Source organism: Primulina huaijiensis, chromosome 2 (genome assembly GCF_012295235.1).
Source record: "Primulina huaijiensis isolate GDHJ02 chromosome 2, ASM1229523v2, whole genome shotgun sequence".
Lineage (NCBI taxonomy): Eukaryota > Viridiplantae > Streptophyta > Magnoliopsida > Lamiales > Gesneriaceae > Primulina > Primulina huaijiensis.
Window position 1 is genome coordinate 96,447 of NC_133307.1, and position 20,282 is coordinate 116,728.

Sequence of the window (20,282 nt, forward strand, 5' to 3'; positions counted from 1 at the left end):
TGAGCTTCTTTGAGCTAAAAGATTGAGTTCATGAGCTGGGGTTTTATTCCTCGGATGATGACTCTTCCATTGTTGCGGTTTCTTATAGCATAGATTCTCGTTGAGCTAATCTTCGAGCTTTTGAGCTGAAAATTTACGTATATTGTTGAGTTTATTTAATTAGAAGTTTTGGATTTAAAATTTTGGATTTCATTTCTTACGTGATTTGCTTCGAAAAATCCGGATCCTCACATCACACCCTCCTTATTGGAAGTTTCGTCCTTGAAACTCGAGTTTGCTTAATCTTTGAAAAGGTAGGGATACAGGGTGCGCATCTTCTCCTCTAGCTCCCATGTTGATTCTCGCTCAGTGTGGTTTGACCATTGTACTTGTACATACTGAATTTTCCGGTGTCGTAACACTTGTTCTTTGGTGTTCACTATACGGATAGGGACCTCTTCGTATTTCAGTTCTTCATTCATGTTGCAGTCGAGTACAGGGGTGCGACCTCGAGAATATGATTCGAGTCGGGAATGTATCTTCTTAGCTGTGAAACGTGGAAGACGTTGTGGATTCTTGACATGTCCGGTGGCAAGGCTAGTCGATAAGCTAGGATTTCAACCCTTTCAAGAATCTCGAAAGGTCTGATGTTTCTTGGGTTTAATTTTCAAGATTTGCTGAAGCGGACTACTCTCTTCAAAGATGAAACCTTGACATAAACCTTTTCACTGACTTCGAATTCTAACGATATTCTTTTCAAGTTCGTCGATCTTGTGCTGCCTTGAGTTTATCCCAGATGATCACTATTTTATCAACAATCACTTGAACAGTTCAGGTACTATGATATCTTTCTCTCCGATTTCAATACTTCCATGATATTTATTGTTATCGGCAAATTCAATCAAGGGGGGGGGGGTGTTTACTTCAATTTCCTCTGAAGTCTATGGAACATGCCCTAAGAATATCTTCAAGAGCATGTATTTTTATTCTCAATTTGTCCATGAGTTTGGGATTGAAAATCCATCCTGAGAGTGTTCTTGGTTCATTTTGGCTTAGCGTATCAGCTATCTTGTTAGCCTTAGGTCATAATCTTTCAATAGTTCGATCCACCGTCTTGGCCTCATGTTTAATTCTTTTGGTGTGAACGGTATTTGAGGCTTTGCTAATCGGTAAATATCTCACATTTGGTACCAAAGAATTTGATTTTCCGGATCTTTGGCACAAATACAATTGTGGCTAATTCAATATCATGTGTTGGATAATTTTGCTCACATGGTTTTAATTTCGTTGATGCATAGGAAATTACTTGTACCTCTTGAATGAGAACACATCACAATCCTCTTTTGATGCATCATTGTAAATTGTGAAATTCCTGCCTTATTCGAGAAGTACTAATAATGGCGTAGAAGCGAGTTTCTTTTTCAGGATCTAAAACTCTTCTCACATTCTTCACTCTAATTGAATTTAGAGTTCTTTTGAGTGAGCTTGGTGAACGGAAGAAAATCCTTCAACACATTTTCTTAATAGCCAACTAATCCCAGAAAGCTTTGAACTTCTATTCTAGTTTTTGGTCAAGGACAGTCCATGATTGCCTCTACCTTTTTGGTGATCCACTGATATGCCCATTTCAGAGATTATATGACCCAGGAATGTGATACCTTTTTGGCCAAAATTCATATTTAGTATATAGTTATTTTTCTCTGAGCATCTGCAGAGTAAGGCGAAGTTCTTCCTTGCGGTCTTCCTTACTTGTTGAATATGCAAGAATGTCATCAATAAATACTACCACAAACTTGTCGAGGAATTTATTGAACACTTTGTTCATGAGTTCTATGAATGTTGTTGGAGCATTGGTCAGGCCAAAAGGTATTATCGTAAACTCGTAGTGTTCATACCTTGTTTTGAAGGCTATTTTAGGAATATCCTCTGCTTTTACTTATAGTTGTAGTAGCTTGACCTTAGATCAAGCTTCGAAAAGATCTTAGCTCCTTTTAACTGATTGAAAAGGTCATCTATACTTGAAAGATGCCATTTGTTCTTTAGAGTTCTTTGTAGATCGACACACTATCTTGTACTTTCACCATTCTTCTGATCCAATAAGACTGAAGCTCCCCAAGGAGAGGCACTTGGTCTGATTCGTTTTTGTCTAACAAATCTTGGAATTGATCTTTAGCTCCTTGAGTTCAACTGAAGCCATTCGCAATGGTTACTTAGATATTGGTGCAGTACAAGCTATAAAGTTACTTTTGAATTCTACTTCACGGTCTGAGATAATTCAAAGTAACGCTTCCGGAGCTCTCGTACCACAGGAATATTTTATTTCTTGAGCTCAATTCCTTATTTTGCTTCTCTCATTATCGCTAGCTAGATTTCTTAGCCATATTCCATGGCTTTCTAAGTTTCAGAAGCAGAAAAGAAGGATTTATGTTCCTTATCCTTGACATGAAATACGATTTATTCTTGGATTGGAGTTTGTCATTATTACCCCGAAAATCTACCATTGCATGATTCTTGTCTGACCAAGCAATTCCCATAGTAAACTGAATATGCGCATCCATACTTATTTTATTCTATCTTAAAATTATCATGATTTCTATCTCAAACTTAAAACCAATATAGAATCTTAGAACATAACTCCTTATCAGCTTATCGACTTGAGTCCTCAAAAATAAATTTCTTTTACTAAATCTTTCTTTAATTAAGACTATGAGCCTAGCATTCTTTAACACAAACAAGTTTCGTTGGATGTATTTCTCCTCAAATCTTCCCTTATTTTTTTTTCTTTTTTTTTGTACTATAATAAGAGTCAGAACTTATTATGTATGCTACACTTTCTCGACTCCCGTCAATATCTTACTTTATTTCCATAAGGAAGTGACTTAAAAATAATATAAATTCCTTCATAGATATTATTTCTTACCTCCATAAGATTTTACAAAATCCTGCATATTTAAATTTAGCACTTAGCATCCCAAATTTAATGTACATACTGTTACTTATTGACACAAAAATCAACTTCTACATCTGAATATTAAAGCTTATATAATTCTTATCTCATATTTTCATAAATAATTTATTATCCCCGAGTCAAACATTTCATCTTAAGTCGGAAGCTTATATTCGATAGATAAATTCCCAAAATTGAAGCCAAATTATATAAGATAGGTGTATTCCCATAAATATAAGTCAACTTATATCTGATAGGTATATTCTCAAAAATATAATTCAACTTATCTTTTTATATTTCCAAAGAAATGTTACACTTCTTTCTTCTCGTATCATATAACCATAATACCAGTCTAGCCTACCTTATCATCTCTCCATCATTACTGTTATTTTTCCACTACATCCATAGGTGCTTCTTCTTCTTCTTCCACGTTTTCAACGACAAGGTGCATATAGTTTATCTTTTTCTTGCAGTCTATCCATAGCGCCATGAAGCATGGCGATGTAACGTTCTTGCTTGCTAGCAAGGTCTTCATGTTGATGAAGATAGTGGTTAGCAAGATCCTTCTCAGTTTCAATCCTTACTATCAACTTTCGATTAGGGAAAACTAGTTGTACAACGTGAGATGGGTTACTTAGTGTTAGGGCGAGCTGGCTCTTTGCTCGATCAAGGTAATTGGTGAGACGCTATATATCAGTTTGAAGCAGGTTCTTAATCTCCATGAGTTCTTGTTTCTCTTTTTTTGCTCTAACAAAATTGAGCCTTTAGGGTTGCAATCTCTCGTGTTTGGTTTTCAATGGTAAGTTGACGCATGTGAAGGGCGGCTTGAGCACGAGTATAAGAGGTGGCCATTTCCAACACATATCGAATGAAAAAAGGATCAAAGTTACATTATCAGATAAGCATGGTATTTGGATCAAACAAAATTTTCGTGGGATTTTCCAAAAGTGGAAAGAAGGGTAATTTTGCATAGATTGTAAGCAGTTAAAGACATTGAGTTTTGAGATTTCATGGGAGAGCATAAGCCATCCAATTTCGGCGATAGCTTGAACTTGAAGATTTAAACAAACGGAGAAGAGTGTGATGTACCAGAATGATTTGGATATGAAAGCATGGGCTTTTGCCAAAATTTGACTTCACCAAATTTTGTTTTATCAAAATCCCAACGGGATTATGAACCTGACAGCTCTGATATCACTTAAATGTCACCCTTCAGGCCACTTAGAAGATGGCAAGACAGAAACACACCGAGCGGAACAACGAATAATAAAGGGAGAACAGAAGAGAACAAATGCGTTATGCGAACCCCAAGAGGACCCTGGAGTTGACTTTTGAAGAAAAATAGGCTAACCAGCCATTTTTTGTATGTTTTAGCTTCATTTTGTAAGAGTTTATTTGAAGTAGGTCGTAGGACCACTAATGTAAATATTTGTTGATTATGATTCCAAAAGCAAAAACGATCAATTCAAGTTGACCAGGAGGCCACTTTTATCATATTGAATCCAATTTGTTTCGATAAGGAATCAGGGGAGGAAATAATCACAAGCGGCGAGTTTTAAAGCCAACCAATGATTTTGCTTTAAGATATTGAAGTGAGGTGGGTTAAACATCCAATACACAACACCCCGTACAAATCCACCTTCGTTTCACATCCATCACCCAACAGCCACAACACCAAACCAACAGTCAACAAATATAACGTGTATGCGGGAAAGGGATCCGACTGAAGTGAATTGCATAATGTTAGGAACGAGGGAATCGTCTTGAGTGGATGCAGCACATAAGAGCACATAAAAGCTCGTAAGGGTTGAGAATTACCTGTGTTTCAAGAAGGCCCAAATGACACCAAGTCTTAAGTGTCGAATGCACCGGAGAACTGAAGCCAACCCATGGCCAATTCTCAATCCAGTATTACCTATGAATAGCAAACATGCGAACCGTTGCGCCAAAGGCTCCCCGAAGACCGTTGCGACCACTGGTGGGATCAACGTGGAAGAAGATCGCGTGGAAAGAACAGAGGCAGCTGTAGAAGTGTCTAAAATAGCCATGGCAGTGGGTGGTGACCCGAGTCGAGAAAGACGGTCGTCCTTGCGGAGTAGGGCTGGCCAAAAATCTAAGGTGCGCCCGTAGATGATCTAGAAGCAATAGCGAAAAGAGACGGCGAGCAAATTCCGATAGAGAAAGTGGTGAACCGAGGAGCCATGGCGGTTGGGGCGTCAGTCTAGCCGAGAATGACAATAACAAATTTTAATGCATTCTTGTTTGTACAAATTCACAAACATCATCAAGGCACAATGATGAGCAAAGTGACTTCTTGGTTGGAACAACTAACGTAAGATTCAGCGATTACCTGGTAGAGATTGATGGTACTGGTCATGGTCGACGAGGAGTTAAGCTTGGTGTAATAGATGGAGTAACGATTGAGGAGTTGAAGAATTGTTGAATTTTGCTTGTGACGAGGAGTTAAGCTTGTTTGGACAAATTCACAAACCTCATGATCTGCTCACTCTCCTGAGTGCAGAAAACTGAGAGGATCTAATGGTATGGATGGAAGCTTTGCAGGCTATGAAGGAAATGTTTCCAAGAATGTCCAACAGTGAGTTAATGGCTCCTATGGAAGATATCCTCATCATGAAAGATAAGTTGAGGCAAAGATTGTTGGATGAAGGCTTGAGTGAAAATGTCATTCAAGAGAGTGAGTAGATCATGAAGAAAGAGTATGCAGCTTTGCAGAGTTAATTGATAATGCTGAAGCAGAAGCATTGGTTCCTCATGGACACTGCGACATTTAGAGAGAGAAAAGGTAGTGTGTTTCGGCATAGTGATATCAAGATTTGGCTTGGAATTCTGGAAGAAAAATGAGAAAGAAGAAAAGGAAAGCGGGATACTAAATTTTTGAATATGAATGTTTCTGCTGAAGTTCTGACACAAGACTTTTGAAAGCGGGATGGGGCTTCATGGGCTTTAGTTTAATGGGGCTTAACCAAAAAAAAATGGATTAAGGATTTATTAACAAGCATTTTGGCCCAATGGGCCAATGCTTGTGGGGGACAATTGTTTGAGCTAAAATAATTAAATTATAAAGCCCAATTAAATAACACAAGCCCATAGTTGATCAATTCTTATCAATTCAAACCGATCGCAAGGCGGTGAAAAAGGAAGAGATCGTGGGAGGAAAGAGATAGAGATCGTGGCGTGAAAAGTGAGGGAACATGGATCATGGGGGAGTGGAGAGAAACGGCACAGCGCTGGGAAGAAAAAGACATCGGCAAGCACAGAAAAAACAGACAACTCTCTACACAGACAAATCTGCAAAAAGGTCTCTGCTAAATTTCCAATCTTTGAGCAATAGTTTTCAAGCTTTCCAGTATATTTCTAACATTTTACATCTTCTCGTTTTAGATTTCATCAACAAGTTATTATATTTTTCAAGTTTTGATGAATTCCTACAGTTTTGTAAATTCAAAAATCATGTCAGGGGTTTATTTGCATCAATTTCCAATAGTTTTCCTTATTTTGGCATTGTATTTATTTTAGGAGACTATAACTGACGGTCGCATTTAGAATTCACGTCGCTTGAATATTTAGAAGTTATATTTTATCATTTTCACACAAATCGGTGCATCTTCGCACCTGGAACGCCCGCAAATCAAATATTGTGCAAACATGAAGCATATGAGATTTCAGCGAATCTAATCAGTGCGAAACAAATTAATGTGAAGGTTATGTGCCTTACGTTATCAGAATCATTGCTATGGTTCAAATTTGTAGCTTTCGACTTTGCCGTGGTTCAAATTTTTTGTTCTTGACTTTGTTGTGGTTCGAGCGAGGGTTTTTCAATTTGGATGAAATGAGAAACATGTCGTATGGAAAGATTTTACCTGATATTAGGTCATGTGCCTTAAACAGAATGTGTACGGTAAGATTTTAGGTGAGATTGGGTCATGTGCAACTCCTCCATTAATTTTTAACAAGGAGATGACGAGACGAGAGAGACTGAAATGAGTAACTTTACAAAAAATTAGTGATTAATTTGGCAGCCTGAAAAAAATAGAGAAGATTTGGAAAATGCAACAAACAAGAAGGACCAAAATGAGTATTAACCCTAATAAAGGTGACCATGAAATCATATAAAATCCTAAAGAATTCTTTTTTCTACAAAAGTGCAACGTTGGTGGGGAAAAGGGTTGCGATATAGGCAACACAGACCTACAACTTTTGACACGTATTTGAGTGGATAATTGGAAGGTCATAATTCAAAGATGAGCTACGATAAATTTGCCAAAAATCAATAGAAAACTTGGATTTCGCACAAGATATGGCCATCATTTTCACAAGACATAAAGGGCCTAGCGCATGTTTGGTGTCTAATACCTGTACTTTTAAATAATTGAAGGTATATTTATATTTTCATTTCTTTAAAATTGATATACCGAATTAAAATACTTAATCATCATTAAAGATAATATGTCATGTATTATATCGAGAATATAATGCTTTGTATCACAATTAACATAAAATTTATAATTCACAAATAGACGTCATCTTCATTAATTAAACATTTAATTCTCAGCTTCTCTAAGCAAATGTTTCCGGTGCTTTTCTGGTGGCATGCCAGGTTGAAGTAAACATCATAATGGATGTGAAGGATTAGATTGGTACATTGAATGCGTGGAAAGTGAAATCTCTTACATGTAAATAAACCAAGACTACAAATCGAAAATATCCTACAGTATCTAGCATAAGCCATCGGTTAGCCATTACATTTTTCAAAATGTGCTTGCTTTTTTCATGTAAAGTTCACAGTGTATGCCCCCATTCTACCCACTCTAGCTGTGTGTCACATATTTTATTCTTTCTCAATATTCTCTATATATACTACCACCCAGAAACTTTCAAATTGTGACATCAATTTTTCATCTCCTAAATCCAAAATAATGGAAGAAAAATCGAATAATATTAGTTGTGGCTACTTGTCGAGAGGAGATACACAAAATGCTGAGCACGATCAACATAATTTTGCTTCTAAATCATCAGTTATGAAGTTATTTGGTTTTTATGTCGACTTTTGTGATAGAGTCCCTATGTTACAACAGCAGCAACATGACAGCGAGAATAAAAGGTTTGAGTGTCAACATTGCTATCGAAAATTTACCAACTCTCAAGCTTTAGGTGGCCATCAAAATGCACACAAGAAAGAAAGGCAGAGGGCGAAGCGGGCCCACTATGTGGTCAGTCATGGACGGTTAGGATCAGCAGTCCACGTGATCAATCCGCATGGGGCTAGATCAGGACCATTCATTAGTCCAAGCGCACCAAGTACTGTATATGGTGCAAGTTTTCATCCACCTGAGAGGAGTACTATACTTGTACCTCAGGTTTTATCTGGAGTACCTCTGACGCAACATCCCGGTGGTTTCCCCATCAGGCCATCGCGACAGGCAGCACCCACTGGTGGCCGAGGTGAGGTGGGATCCATGATACCCGGTGGTGTGACAGATGACACGGATGGAGTAGACGTTGATCTTCATCTTTGACATATATGAGTAGTAATTGTTATGTATAGTATAAACATCATTTGATATCCTTAGAAAGAGTGATGGTTCTTCCAGATCATAAAATCCCAATTATTTTTTTTGTCGCCGTCCATGAAATTTATATTAATCGGCACTTTCCCCAAACTTATAAGTGTGTTATAATTTCGTTAAATTAAACTTTGTCTTGGATACAAAGCTTATGTTGTTTGTTGGGTGGGATCCATGATTCTACATTGGTATATTAATCTTGAGTGATTTTACTTGAATTTTTCAAACCATTCAGCCACGTCCACATTATAACATCAACAATATATTTGATTAACTGCGAATAAGCCACATGACGTTATCGAAAAAACTAATCATGATTTGGTTACCATTAAAAAAAAAAACCATTTAAACTGAATAAGCATCCGGCACCCCACACTCTCAGGTGCGGGTATGTATGTGGTATAAAAATTAAAGGGCGTGAACCAAAGTTTTCTCGACTTTTGGTGTACTCAGTTCAAAACCAAATGGAAACACAATCGGGCCCTTGTTAAATCGGTGGATTCGACACGGCTAGCTTAGTCTGAAACCAAATGTCTGTTTCGCAAGCATAATCTTGGAGTACCATGCCAAAGGCAATTTCATCCAGAAAATTATATAATGACGTAGCACTATATAGCCATGAATTGTGTTTTTCGATATTAAATTACCGACCTTGAATTGTGTACTTTTTCGATATTAAATTACCGACCTTATAAATTTTTTCTAATCAATTTATACAACATTGTCTTCTATATTTATGCTAGATGTTAGTCAGTATTAGCACCATTACATTTAATTTGGCCCCGGCCTCGAAAACTTAGCAAACCTCGATGATAGCTAGTGTTGATGAGCCACCCAATAAAACTGGTATAAGAACTCAGGTTCAAATTCTTGATCAAGACTGGCAGCCCCGGTTGATCCAAATCTCTCATTATCAGTACATCACAACTCATGAATTGTCCTAACATCTTTTGATGTATCGAGTGGCCTATCATCGTGATTGTAGCATCATAATTGGGCACAAGCACCGCAAAAGTCCAATTACTAAATATAAAGTTTGATCCAAGTAATATGATGCCTTGTCAAGCCAACTCTCAATGAGTTGGGGACCAGATCAGATCACGATCTTAAGGTTGTTTTGATCCTCGAACCCAGACGTCTTTGGATTGTCAACAATGATTTGGCTCAGATTATAGCGAAAATAGGCTATTATTTTAAGGGTTATCAGCATTTCCCCCTCCCATAAGTCGAGTCAACAAGACAAATGAGAAGACTACACAAATGAAAAAATTCAAAGATAAAAAGCTAGTATTATATAGTTATTGAGGTAATAATTGCAGAAAACAAGAAATTTAAATCAAACCATGGGGAAAATATCCTTATTACAACATCAAACTCGGCAGGTAAGAGCTTGCACAGAAAGAACAAAATATGGCATTTACAATCTACTCTTCTTGACAGGCCCCATCTCCTTAGCCTTGGATCTTAGAATGTGTTTCTGTATTTTTCCGGTTGCCGTTTTTGGCAATATTCCAAATATCACTGATTTTGGAACCCAATATGCAGGCATCTTTGAACGACTGAACTTCATTATATCATCAGCTAACCGCTGCTTATCAGAAGCATCAGCGTCTGCCTTTAGCGTCACAAATGCACAAGGTGATTCACCCCACTGCTCATCTGGCCTGGCCACTACCGACACTTCAAATATCGCAGGGTGCTGGTACAGAATATTTTCTACCTCTACGCTACTAATATTTTCTCCACCTGATATAATTATGTCCTTCGATCTGTCTTTTATTTCTATGTAGCCATCTGGATGCTTTACACCAATATCACCGGAATGAAACCAACCACTACTAAAAGCTTCTTGGTTTGCTTCAGGGTTCTTCAGATAGCCCTTCATCACAACATTCCCCCTGAACACAATTTCTCCGACAGCTGTGCCATCCGCAAGTACTGGAGTCATGCTTTTCATGTCAATAACATCCAAGCCTTCTAGGCCTACATATCGGACTCCTTGCCTTGAATTCAATCGTGTTTGTTCTTCCGGTGATAGCGAATCCCACTCGGGCTTCCATGCGCATATGGCCGAGGGGCCATATGTTTCAGAAAGACCATAAGTGTGAGTGACTCGAAAGCCTCTCCGTGACATTGCCGAAAGAATAGAAGGAGCTGGCGTCGCACCAGCTGTCATTACATGGACAACACGTGGAAGGGGAAGAATGGACTCATTTTTTGGGGCATTTGCAATAGTATTGAGAACCACTGGCGCAGCACAGAAATAGTTCACTCCAAGATTAGCTATGGCAGAATAGACGCCTTTAGCTGTGACCTAGACAGACAGAAGACAGATTGGCAGAGGAGATCAATTATCTCAGTTGGCAACCGTGCAAATAATTAGTTGGCAACTGTGCAAAAACATTTCCTTAGTGAAGAATAAAAACTGTCATATGACCATTTATACGAGTCCATATGAAACTCAAAACCAAAAAATGTTTTAGCATTAATTGCACGGAGTGCATTGAGAACACAAACTATTTTGCTTGGAATCTATACAGTAGATGACCTAATAAGCAACTCGAGTTATATTTTGCCCATCAGAGGAAGAAATTAACTTTCACCATGCATTCATTAATAGTCAGGCCTCCGAGCATGTATAGAAAATAATGATTGATTATTCATACGTGAGTGTCCATGTAATGAGCAAGAATTAAGGACCAACTGCTGAGATCGAGGAAGAAGTGGTGGATGATTCAGAAATAAAGAATTAATTACCAGGATTTTATTTACTTTTCTTTTTAAATATTGCATGCATTCTGGCCATGGACGGGAATTACGGGAGATTTCTTGCTAGGGAAATTAATGGTCTTCCTTATATTTAAATGGGTATTGTTGCAAGGAATAAGAATATCCAGAATTCTAAAACCAAAAAGTGAATGTGAGATCGTGGGTTCTCTCAAAACGAGCCTCGAAATGCTATCCAAAATCCATTGATCATCTCATAACATGATCCAAACCTAGGATAACAAGAAGTTAGTATCAGAGCCAGTCATCATGGGGGAATTCCAAGCACTACATCAACGGAGCCCCACCGACCAGCATTCTGAAGGACAGCGAGGATGACTTATCAAAAGTACCACAAGATTTGAAGCTAGATTTTCCGCCGGTACAATAGCCAATCAGACTTGATGAGACATCTTAGTCAATGTGCAAAGTTTTTTCGACACCAACACGGATCGGAGAAAGACAAGGAAGGATTTTGCGATGGCAAACCCTGGTTACTCAAATGGGAACGAGATCATAAAAAGTTAAAAGTGAGGAGAATTTTAGAATTACTGTCATTGGCGCTTAACCCTTGAGATACTCCTACAACAATTATTCTTGTAGTTGTGGAGAATTTTTCAGAATCGCAAGAGAGCTAGCATGGTGGAGAATTTTTCAGAATAGCAAAAGAGAAGCGACAATTTGGAAGATCTTGGAATATCTCTTGTTCTTGCTTGAGGACAAGCACGATTTTCAAAGGGAGTCAGATGTAACGGGCATGAATTAAGGACAAACTGCTGAAATCAAGGAAGAAGTGGTGGAAGATTCCGAATTAAAGAATTAATTAGAAGAATTTTATTTAGTTTTCTTTTTTAATATTGCATGCATTCTAGCCATGGACAACAGATTTCTTGCTAGGGATATTAATTGTCTTCCTTGTATTTAAATGGCTCTTGTTGCAAGGAATAAGAATATCCAGAATTCTAAAATCAAATAATGAAAGTGATATCGTGCTGTTTTCTTGAAACGAGCCTCGAAACCCTAGACAAAATACATTCATCATCCATAACATGATCCAAACCTAGGATAAGAGCCCAGCTTTAATATTATATAGAATCAATTAAATCTCACGCATCCCATTGTTCTTGAGTGCCAGAGTTTTATAAAATGTTATTTGATTACCTGTCTAAGGCATATGCTTGTGCCGCAAAGCACCGCAAGAGTCCATGGAAAACACCAACCATTGCAGTGGAACATGGGCAAAGTCCACAAGTAAACAGCTCCTTCCCCCATTCCCCATACAATTGCATTACTCAAAGCCATAAGGTAGGCCCCTCTATGATGCAACACCACCCCTTTAGGACTAGCTGTCGTACCAGAAGTATACCCCAGAGCAATGCTCTGCCACTCGTCCTCAGGTGGTTTCCAAGAAAATTCAGGGTCACCAGATTCCAAGAACTTCTCGTATTCAATTGCCCCTTTTCTGAGTGCATGTTGGAGTGACTTTGGGTCGCACTTTTTATCAGCTACAACAATCATAACTGGAATCTTAAAATTGTCATTGCTTTTATCCTTCATGATCGACAATGCTTCCTCTGCCAAGGTATAGAATTCTTGATCCACAATTATAACACCGGATTGAGAATGTCCCAGGAGAAAAGCAATTGTTTGTGCATTCAGACGAATATTGACAGCATTTAGTACAGCTCCAGACATTGGAACTCCAAAATGAGCTTCATATATGGCTGGAATGTTTGGTGCAATTACAGCTACCTGCAAACATGCAAGTGCAGCATCGTGGATCAGGACAAAATGGGCCATTGGACAATGCATGGCGATTCATGATCACTTGCGCGGCGTCCCATGGCGCGAAAGTACTTAATCTAACGAGTGTGTAATTCAGCTATATACTAACTAATTATGTCTTTCTTATCAGATAATTTTTGATTGATTTATATATTCCCAACAATTTTGAAAATAACAAGCAAAAATCTCGTAAAAAAATTCAGCTTCCTCATAAAATCAGTCTGGAAATATTAATTTAAAATCATTATGCAAGAAAATGACTCACGGTGCAACCAACGGTGACGCCTCTCTTGGTGAGGGCTGATGCCATCCGGCAGCAGCGGTTGTAAGTCTGGAGCCACGTGTAAGACAAGGAGCCATCGATCACGGACTTCCGGGTCGGGTGAACAGTGGCAGCCCGTTCCAAGAATCCCAGCGGCGTCAAAGCGGTGTAATTAGCACTATTCTTGGGCAGGTCATCGATATCTTTCTCCACCGGCGCCATTTGACGGATCATGCAAGCCAGGTGCTGTGTGAGAATGAATGCGTGTCTATACAGATGGAATGGAAGGCTTCCGAATTAGCCTCTCTGCGGGACAGGTGGACGTACCAACTAAACCAATCTTTGAGACACCTATTCAAATAATAATAATTATTATTATTATTATTTATTTAAAAATATATTACATGTGAGGACGTGGAAAATTTAAAATAATAATTATTATTTATTTAAAAATATATTAAATGTGAAGACGTGGAAAATTTAATTCGAAAATGCCCAGGACACATTCATCTGAAATGATGAACTTCTATTAAAAGCGATAATAATGACATTTAAAGGAAAAAATGACAAGAAATTGAGAATTTCTCAGCTCACTTTGGACAACCAATAAATAAAAACAACGGGTTAACCAAAAATCACACCTAAAATCCTTATTCAAAAGATTCATAATTTTCGAGTCATTACAGTAGCATGAGAGGGCGAACTTTTGCTTTATTTTCTTCAAAGTTTCCATCGAAGTTCTATCTAAATGTTGTCTGAGTTCGAGTAAAGTTCTAGCCTTTTTCGAGCCAAGTCTTTTTCATATTTTAATTCAAAAAAGATAAAGTTAGTGAACTTTTACATGTATATATATTTTCATAAAGTTTTGAATACTTATGTTTTAATATAAATATGTTTGTTTTAAAACGATCGTTAACAATATATTTCCTCTTCGATCCGTTTCATCTTGCTATAGTATGTCATTTGTGTCATAAGCATATTTTGAAGTTTATGAGTACTGTTATGATTCAAAATAGAAATGGTAAAAGAGAAATTATCCGAACATGCTAAGTTTATGTTCCTGATGCGGTTAGTAATCATAATCGATATATATATGGTCTCACCTCAAATAAGAACGAAAAACAAATTGACGAAGATGAACAATAATATTTTTAGGGATGGTTAAGAAGTCAGTTCAATCAAGAACAATCTTGTTATTCTTTTTTTAGGGATGGTTAAGAAGTCAGTCCCGAGGGCAGTGGAGTATCCAGCCTGTGCCAAGTGCTCACGTCGTCATGCTGGGACTTGTATGTATGGTTCGGGAAAGTGTTACAAATGTGGGAGTACTGACCACATATTGAAGAATTGCCCTCAGAAGAATCTGCCTACCCAAGACAGAGTTTTTGCTCTCCATTCAGCGGAGACTAACCCGGAGACGATGCTCATGACAGGTATCCTAAATCTTTAAGTTGTATTGAAGTTTAATGTTTTGGGTTAAGATTTTGAACTTAAAATTTATGATAGGATTGCATGTTCTAATTATTGTTACTTACGGGAATTTAGGTTAGAAGAACTTTGACATTTGCATGACTATAAGCATAATTCTTGTAAAACTATTGGGTTTAGAATGATATTCTAATCTTTCAGGGAGAATCTTTATAGCCGATTCAGCTACGAAAGCCTTGATAGATTCAGGGGCTACTCATTCTTTCATTTCAGAAACATTTGTAAATTCTCTCAAGGTCAAGACAATTGGGCTAGACATAGCGTATTCAGTAGCATTGCCTTCTGGAGAGGAGCTGACAGCTACTAATGTGATCCGAGATAGAGACCTTGAACTCCATGGTAATCTTGTGTATGCGGATCTTATCGTTCTGCCGATGTCATAATTTGATATCATTCTGGGGATGGACTGGCTATTGAGGAATAGAGTTGTGATTGATTTCCAGCGTAGATCTGTTCTATTCCGACCGCCTGGAATGTAACAATTCTTATTCGAACCAGACAGGTATTTTAATTTAGCGCGTATAATACCTTATGTCCAGGCTAGGAAACTCATGCATCGAGGGTGCCGAGCATTTTTAGCTACTCTTGTATCTGTTCCCGAGACACCCAAACGGTCAGCATCCGATGTTCCAATAGTCCGGGATTTTCTAGACGTTTTTCCTGATGATGTTTCTGGTCTACCACCTGTGCGAGAAGTGGAATTTTCTATTGAGCTTATGCCAGGTACCACACCGATCTCCAAAGCACCGTACCGACTGGCACCGACAGAGATGGTAGAACTCAAGAAACAGATTCAGGAACTTCTTGACAAGGAGTTCATTCGCCCGAGCTTTTCATCATGGGGCGCACCGGTCTTGTTTGTGAAGAAGAAGGATGGTTCGATGGGGCTCTGCATTGATTATCGGGAGTTGAACAGAGTTACAGTGAAGAACAAATACCCACTTCCGAGGATTGAAGACTTGTTTGCTCAGTTGCAGGGAGCTTCAGTTTTCTCCAAGATAGATCTGCGTTCCGGGTATCATCAGTTGCGGGTGAAAGACGCCGATGTTCTCAAGACTGCTTTTAGGACTCGTTATGGTCACTTCGAGTTCCTTGTGATGCCGTTCGGTTTGACGAATGCGCCAGCGATCTTCATGGATCTCATGAATCGCGTATTCCAGCCGTATCTTGATCAGTTCGTGATAGTATTCATAGACGATATTCTCGTCTACTCAAAGAATGAAGTGGATCACAGCAGACATTTGACCACAGTATTACAGACTCTACAAAAGCACAAGTTATTCGCGAAGTTCAGCAAGTGCGAGTTCTGGTTAAAGAAATTGGCGTTCTTAGGCCACATCGTTTCTATCAGTGGTATTGAGGTAGACCCAGCAAAAGTTGCAGCAATCAAAGATTGGGTTGTGCCGCAAAATGCATCAGAGATCCGTAGTTTCCTTGGACTAGCAGGATACTATCGGAAGTTTATTCGGGGATTCTCTTCCATAGCAGTTCCACTCACATCATTGACGAAGAAGAATGTTAAGTATGTGTGGAGCGAAGAATGTCAGAAGAGCTTCGATACATTGAAGTAAGCTCTTATTTCAGCACCAGTGTTGGCCATGCCTTCAGGACCCGGAGATTTTGTTCTGTATACCGATGCTTCGAAACTCAGGTTAGGCGCAGTATTGATGCAGCATGGGAAGGTGATATCATATGCTTCTCGTCAGTTGAAGATTCATGAGAGGAATTATCCTACCCATGATCTAGAGTTGGCAGCCGTAGTATTTGCATTGAAGATTTGGAGGCATTATTTGTACGGAGAGAAGTGCCAGATCTTTACCGACCAAAAAAGTCTCAAATACTTCTTTACACAGAAAGAGTTGAATATGCGGCAGAGGCGTTGGTTGGAGCTAGTGAAGGATTATGACTGTGACATTAGCTATCATCCTGGTAAAGCTAATGTAGTTGCGGATGCGTTGAGCAGGAAGGTCGCAGTGATGGCTCATTTAGTGGTTTCGAGACCTCTTCAGTTTGAAATACAGAAGTTTGATCTAGAGACATATCCTTGAGGTAAAGTTCCTCGTCTATCTACTTTGACGATTCAGTCTTTTCTTCTAGACCGTATTCGCAGTGGACAGTTAGCAGACGAGCAGTTGGCTAAGTGGAAGCAGAGAGATGAAGCCAAGGGCAGTATCTTGTACACAGTTAGAGACGGTATTGTGAAATATCGAGACAGAAAATGGGTTCCTAGCAGCAATTCTATTTGAGCAGATATTTTAGCTGAGGCCCATATGTCGCCGTACTCTATTCATCCAGGGAATACGAAGATGTACAAAGACCTGCAGTTATTATATTGGTGGCCAGGAATGAAGAGGGATATCAGACGTTTTGTATCCGAGTGTCTGACGTGTCAGCTAGTGAAAGCGGAACATCAGAGACCAGCAGGGTTGCTCAAGCTTCTTCCTATTCCCGAGTGGAAGTGGGAGAACGTCACCATGGACTTCGTTGTCGGTTTGCCGAAGTCAGCAAGAGGGTCGAATGCTATATGGGTGATTGTAGATCGTCTTACGAAATCAGCTCATTTCTTGCCTATTAAGACGACTTTCTCCATGATCCAGTATGCAGAGTTATATATCCGGGAAATCGTCAGACTTCATGGTATTCCCGTTTCGATAGTGTCTGACCGAGATCCTAGATTCACTTCCTCATTTTGGAAGAGTCTACATTCAGCTATGGGTACAAAGATGTTGTTTAGCACAGCTTTTCACCCACAGACAGATGGTCAGTCCGAGAGAGATATCCAGATTTTGGAGGATCTTCTTCGTGCATGTGTCCTTGATTTCTCCGGGAGTTGGGAATCAAAGCTACCGTTGGTGGAGTTTACCTATAACAACAGTTTTCAGTTGTCTATAGGTATGGCTCCATATGAAGCACTGTACAGTCGTAAGTGTAGATCTCCTATTCATTGGGATGAAATAGGGGAGAGATCAGAGTTGGGTCCAGAGGTTGTGCAGCAGGCTGCTGATGTGGTAGTCAAGATCCGTGATAGGATGAGGGCTGCTCAGAGTAGACAGAAGAGTTATGCGGATCAGAGGAGGAGAGATCTGGAGTTTGCTGTTGGTGACCATGTTTTCATGAAGATTGCACCGATGAAAGGTGTCATGCGGTTCGGGAAGAAAGGAAAGCTCAGTCCGAGATTTATTGGACCATTTGAGATCCTTGACAGAGTTGGGACGTTAGCTTATCGTGTTTCTCTTCCGTCGAATCTAGCCGGAGTACACAACGTGTTTCACGTCTCCATGTTGAGAAAGTATATAGCGAATCCATTACATGTCTTGGACTTTGAACCGTTGCAGCTCACTCCGAATTTGTCTTATGAGGAAAGACCAGTGCAAATGCTAGACAGACAAGAGAAAAGGCTTCGGAACAATCTGGTCAAGCTAGTGAAAGTCAAGTGGCTAAATCATTCGGAGGAGGAAGCTACGTGGGAATCTGAGCCGGAGATGAGGAGTCATTATCCCGAGTTATTCGGTAAGTTTTAATTTCGGGGACGAAATTCCTTTAATGAGGGGTAGAGTTGTAGAACCCGAAAATCAGATTACGTATAAGCCATGCATAATTGCTACTATTTAAATTAAAAATGAATATTTTTTATATATATGAAGTGTTTGGTTTATTTTAATAATTTTAAGTCATGATTATTTATTTTAAAAGTAGATGTTTAGTTTTATCTTTTCAGGATAAATACGCGAGGTCGGACCGGAGTTTGGAGATTAGAGATAAGATTAATAATAAGAAAAGTATTCCTAAATTTAATTTAAGTCAAAGAATGATTTAAGTTAAAGAAAAAGAATGTCTTTGGGATTTAATAAATTAATTAGAGCTAAGTTGGTAAATAAGTTCTTTAGGTTAATATTTAATTAAAGCTTAAATTAAAATATGTAAACATATGGGGATGAATTAGTAGAATATATTCAAGAAATTAATCATAGCATTTGAATATTTAAGTTTGAGAGCATGAATGCCATGCAATAATCTATCCTAAATTTAATGTGTAAATTCACTAAAATATATAATGAGCGTGCTAAACTTTAAGCAATTAAAATACAAGATTTAAACAATAAAATACCATGCAAATTAGTAATCATAATTTTGGGTCCAACATTTAAAATAATTCAAAAGTTGATAACTCTCCATTCAAACCATTCCTAATTAGAATTCATGGGGTATTCATTTCTCATTTTTAATTCTCTAATGGGTAGTAAAATTTAAATGCAATAACATACCTCATTCTTACTCAACCTATTAAACAACAAAACCGTGTAAATGTAGTAGGAAATGAGGGAAAAGCAACGGCAGCAAGGGGGAGGAGAATCATTTCGAACCCATTCAATTCTTGCACTTGTAACTCTCCACTAAATGCACTTCAAGACACCTTTAACACCTCCTATATCATTCACCTTCATCCCTAACATCATCTACACTCATATGCTCGAAAAACATCAGAAAGAACAGCAGCTTAGGTTGTGGAAACAGCAGCAAACAAAGGAAGAGATCCAACTCGGTTCCGTCGCGTCGTATTGTCGTATTGATTTGTTTTTGTGTCAAAACAAATTCCAGGCATGTATATATTATTCCTTTGCTCTACAATCAAGTTATATTAGCTATTTTAAACCAGTATATGTTCATAAATCAAGTGACAACGAATTTTGACAGCAACACTCTTGAAAAATCTGTACAGTTTCTCGGCTCATGATATGTGCTTCACGTTTCAGTGTATTGTGTTGTTGACAGGGCGTTGCTCGATTCCAGGCATACAAGGCTGCATTTAGACATCATTTAGAATGTGTTAGGGTGTTTTTGATTCATTGGTTTCAATCCATACACACACAAACAAAGAAATGACAGCAGCTTCTTCCTTAGCAGCAAAATGAGTCACGGTTTTTGGTTCTTTGAATGGTTAAGGTGTGTGTTCGAATCTTGGCTGTCCTAGGTACTATAGCCACAGTTGTAACCCTTCCTTATCATGTCTAGGACGTGACCAAGGGGTCCTTTCCAAGCTTGGTTCACGGATCCTTAAGATTTCTACATAAACAAGACATGAACTCTTCGATTTTAAGATTTTGAAATTCTGTAGGAGTATGGTTTCGGTTTTTTGATTGTTGGATGGATTGTGGTTGGCTTGTAGCCCATAACCATGGTTCATACAACACTCCATCATGTCTAGATGGAGCCATGGTTGATAAAATGGCCCTTGGAACGAGACAAGACAGTAAAATGGTTCAATACAACTCACTACACAGCAAGTGATGCTTTCGGTTGGTATGTTGTGGTTGTTCTAGGCGGTTTCTTGGGTTGTGGTTGGTTTTTAGCCCTTAGCCATGGTCCAAGACATGCCTTAGAATGTTGGTAAGAGTCCTTGGGTGGTGGTTCAAGCCATTGGTCAATAAATTTCAGAGTTTACACCACAAACACACAAGTTGCCACTGCTGGA

General features: G+C 38.6%; 1 protein-coding gene across 1 annotated transcript; it reads right to left on the reverse strand.

Annotated features, from left to right (window-relative positions):
* Window positions 1–9,765: 9,765 nt before the first annotated feature.
* Window positions 9,766–13,641, reverse strand: LOC140962402 (acetate--CoA ligase CCL3-like). The gene is made up of 3 exons (XM_073421276.1): window positions 13,328–13,641; window positions 12,439–13,029; window positions 9,766–10,825 (listed from the first exon to the last, which is right to left on the reverse strand). The coding sequence occupies exons 1-3, from the start codon at window positions 13,556–13,558 to the stop codon at window positions 9,929–9,931; spliced, it is 1,719 nt and encodes a 572-aa protein (XP_073277377.1). The 5' UTR covers window positions 13,559–13,641; the 3' UTR covers window positions 9,766–9,928.
* Window positions 13,642–20,282: the final 6,641 nt, after the last annotated feature.

Excerpts from the sequence above, each read along its gene's own strand:
- LOC140962402 (XM_073421276.1), bottom strand. The coding sequence starts at position 13,558 with ATGATCCGTCAAATGGCGCCGGTGGAGAAAGATATCGATGACCTGCCC. Across the intron at positions 13,030-13,327 it reads GCGTCACCGTTGGTTGCACC|GTAGCTGTAATTGCACCAAA; the intron begins GTGAGTCATTTT and ends GCATGTTTGCAG. Across the intron at positions 10,826-12,438 it reads CAAGCATATGCCTTAGACAG|GTCACAGCTAAAGGCGTCTA; the intron begins GTAATCAAATAA and ends CTGTCTGTCTAG.